The sequence below is a fragment of the Brassica oleracea genome, chromosome C2 (assembly GCF_000695525.1).
Source record: "Brassica oleracea var. oleracea cultivar TO1000 chromosome C2, BOL, whole genome shotgun sequence".
NCBI classification, from domain to species: domain Eukaryota; kingdom Viridiplantae; phylum Streptophyta; class Magnoliopsida; order Brassicales; family Brassicaceae; genus Brassica; species Brassica oleracea.
Window position 1 is genome coordinate 52580598 of NC_027749.1, and position 2350 is coordinate 52582947.

Below are 2350 nucleotides of genomic sequence, written 5' to 3' on the forward strand. Positions count from 1 at the left end.
TCTATAAAGGGTAATTGGAAAGTGATTTTGAGACAATTAACTATTTTTTAATTAGTTACAGAACCTGGAAATGATTACAGATTCAACCGAGTGATACTTTGGTATGTTCATCAAATATACAAAACCTGGAATGTAACCGTGGAATTTAATTAGTTAGTATTGATAAGAGTGACGGTCCCGAGAATATAGGAATTAAAGGAGAAGTTAGTTTAATAACCATTTTCGTAATATGTAGATTATGTAGTTTTAATATTTAAACACGTAATATTGATTTTAAATGCAGTTATATTTTAAGTTGGACTCAACTATTATCAATATGACATGTTTCTAATTTAATAGTATTGATAGTTAATTTGAATGCATTTGTGAAACTGGAATTTGCACTGAGACAATAAGACAAATTTGAATATTGAATGTATACACACATATATGTATATATAGACAAGTACACAGAAATTGAGAGTTGAAAATATGAAGAATTTCTTTATATTAAAATATATATATATAGTATAAGTTAAAAGAAGAGGATGGGCCACAAGTGGCTATATAAATCCTTCCACTTCTTCTGTAGTATTACTTGAGTTCTGATTGGGCAGTAGTACCATTGCCATTTCTTACCATCTCTTTCTCTCATCATCAATCATCAATCATCTAAAAGAAAGAAAAAAAGCCCTAAATTTCATTTTCTTGTAAGCTTTTCTTAGTTACTCTCCATTCCCATTTCAACAGCTTCCCCATCTCTATTTCTCCATGGATTCTGACATAATGAACATGATGCAACAAATGGAGAAGCTTCCTGAGTTCTGTAACACAAACCCCTCTTTCATCGACCACAACAACAACAATAACACTTACCCTTTTCTGTTCAACTCAAACCACAACCATCCTGACTCAATGACCTATGAACCCGGTTTCCGGTACGGTTCCGGATTACTCACAAACCCTTCTTCTCTCTCTCCCAACACAGCTTACTCTTCCGTTCTGCACGACAAAAGAAACAATAGCGCGAACATGGCAGCTATGCGAGAGATGATCTTTCGTATCGCCGTGATGCAACCGATACATATCGATCCCGAGGCTGTAAAGCCACCTAAGAGGAGGAACGTGAGGATCTCTAAAGATCCACAGAGTGTGGCTGCTCGGCACCGAAGGGAAAGGATAAGCGAGAGGATCCGTATTTTGCAACGGCTTGTTCCTGGTGGAACCAAGATGGATACGGCTTCCATGCTCGACGAAGCTATTCATTACGTGAAGTTTCTAAAGAAACAAGTGCAATCCCTGGAGGGGCAAGCCGTGGTTAACAGCGGGGGAGGAGGTAGGGTGTTGGTCGGCGGTGGTGGAGTCACGGGGGCGGTGAGTGGTGGTGGCGGCGGAGGAGTGGTTATGAAAGGGTGTGGAACAATGGGGACTCATCAGATGGTGGGCAATGCACAGATTCTTAGATGATGATTATTTTTAATTTTACTATTATTATATTGATGTTGAAGAAAGAAGAAAAAAAATGATTCTAGGGACGGTACAATTAATTTCAAATATAAAAAAATGGAACTATTAAGAGTCTTTTGACCTTATTCTTCCTGTTTTAGGCTATGTATGTGATGGTTCTAATGTCAGACTCTCCATGGTTTTGGAGTGGGTTGTAAATTAGAAACTACTATCAATATATCTTATCTTTGTTAATGAAATATTTTTAAGCATTAGTGATAGATGTTTTCAGCTTACAGGCTTGTGTGTGTGTGACCTTTTTGTTGTTGTCACACTAAATATATCATATGTATGTTTACTTATTAAACCTAAATGTTTATTTCAAGTTTGTCAAACTAAAAAGGGAACATTCCCAATCATCAGAGGTCCTTAATGTTTCCTTTTAGAATTTATTTATAGTTAACAGTGGATTCATGCTGGTGATTTGCAAATTTATCGACAAGGTTTTTTTTTTTTGACGTCGAAAGGTCATTCTTTTACTCAAGCTAGAAGTAGCATGGGTAACCAGACCGGAATAAAACACCCAATAAAAAGTAACTCTTTATGGAAAGATTTTGCAGTTTTAGCTAAAAAATCTGAAATCTGATTGTGCGCTCTTGGTACATGCGTGATGCTGAAGTCCGGGAAGCATATTTCAAGCGTCTCTATCCTCTCCAATTCCGTCGCAAAGCTTGGTCAAGCATGAGGTTCCTTTATCATTGCGATCAGGTCTTTACAGTCTGTCCCAAAGCTCTGACATGTCGAGTGTTGAAGCATATTCTTCATTGCCCATCGCAGTGCTTCTAGTTCCGAATGCAGGGCTGATTCGCGTCGAGTGATAATTTTGGTCCCCATAAGCTGTATGTTCCCCCCCCCCCCCCCCCCC

The 2350-nt window shown here is 38.0% G+C and overlaps 1 protein-coding gene across 1 annotated transcript; it reads left to right on the top strand.

The window, feature by feature from the left end:
• Positions 1-594: 594 nt before the first annotated feature.
• Positions 595-1686, top strand: LOC106325517 (transcription factor HEC1-like). Its single transcript, XM_013763565.1, has one exon. It carries the CDS (start codon positions 751-753, stop codon positions 1444-1446), a length of 696 nt encoding a protein of 231 aa, XP_013619019.1. The 5' UTR covers positions 595-750; the 3' UTR covers positions 1447-1686.
• The last annotated feature ends 664 nt before the right edge of the window (positions 1687-2350 follow it).

Bases quoted from the DNA above. Each gene is read 5' to 3' on its own strand.
- LOC106325517 (XM_013763565.1), top strand. From the start codon at position 751: ATGGATTCTGACATAATGAACATGATGCAACAAATGGAGAAGCTTCCT.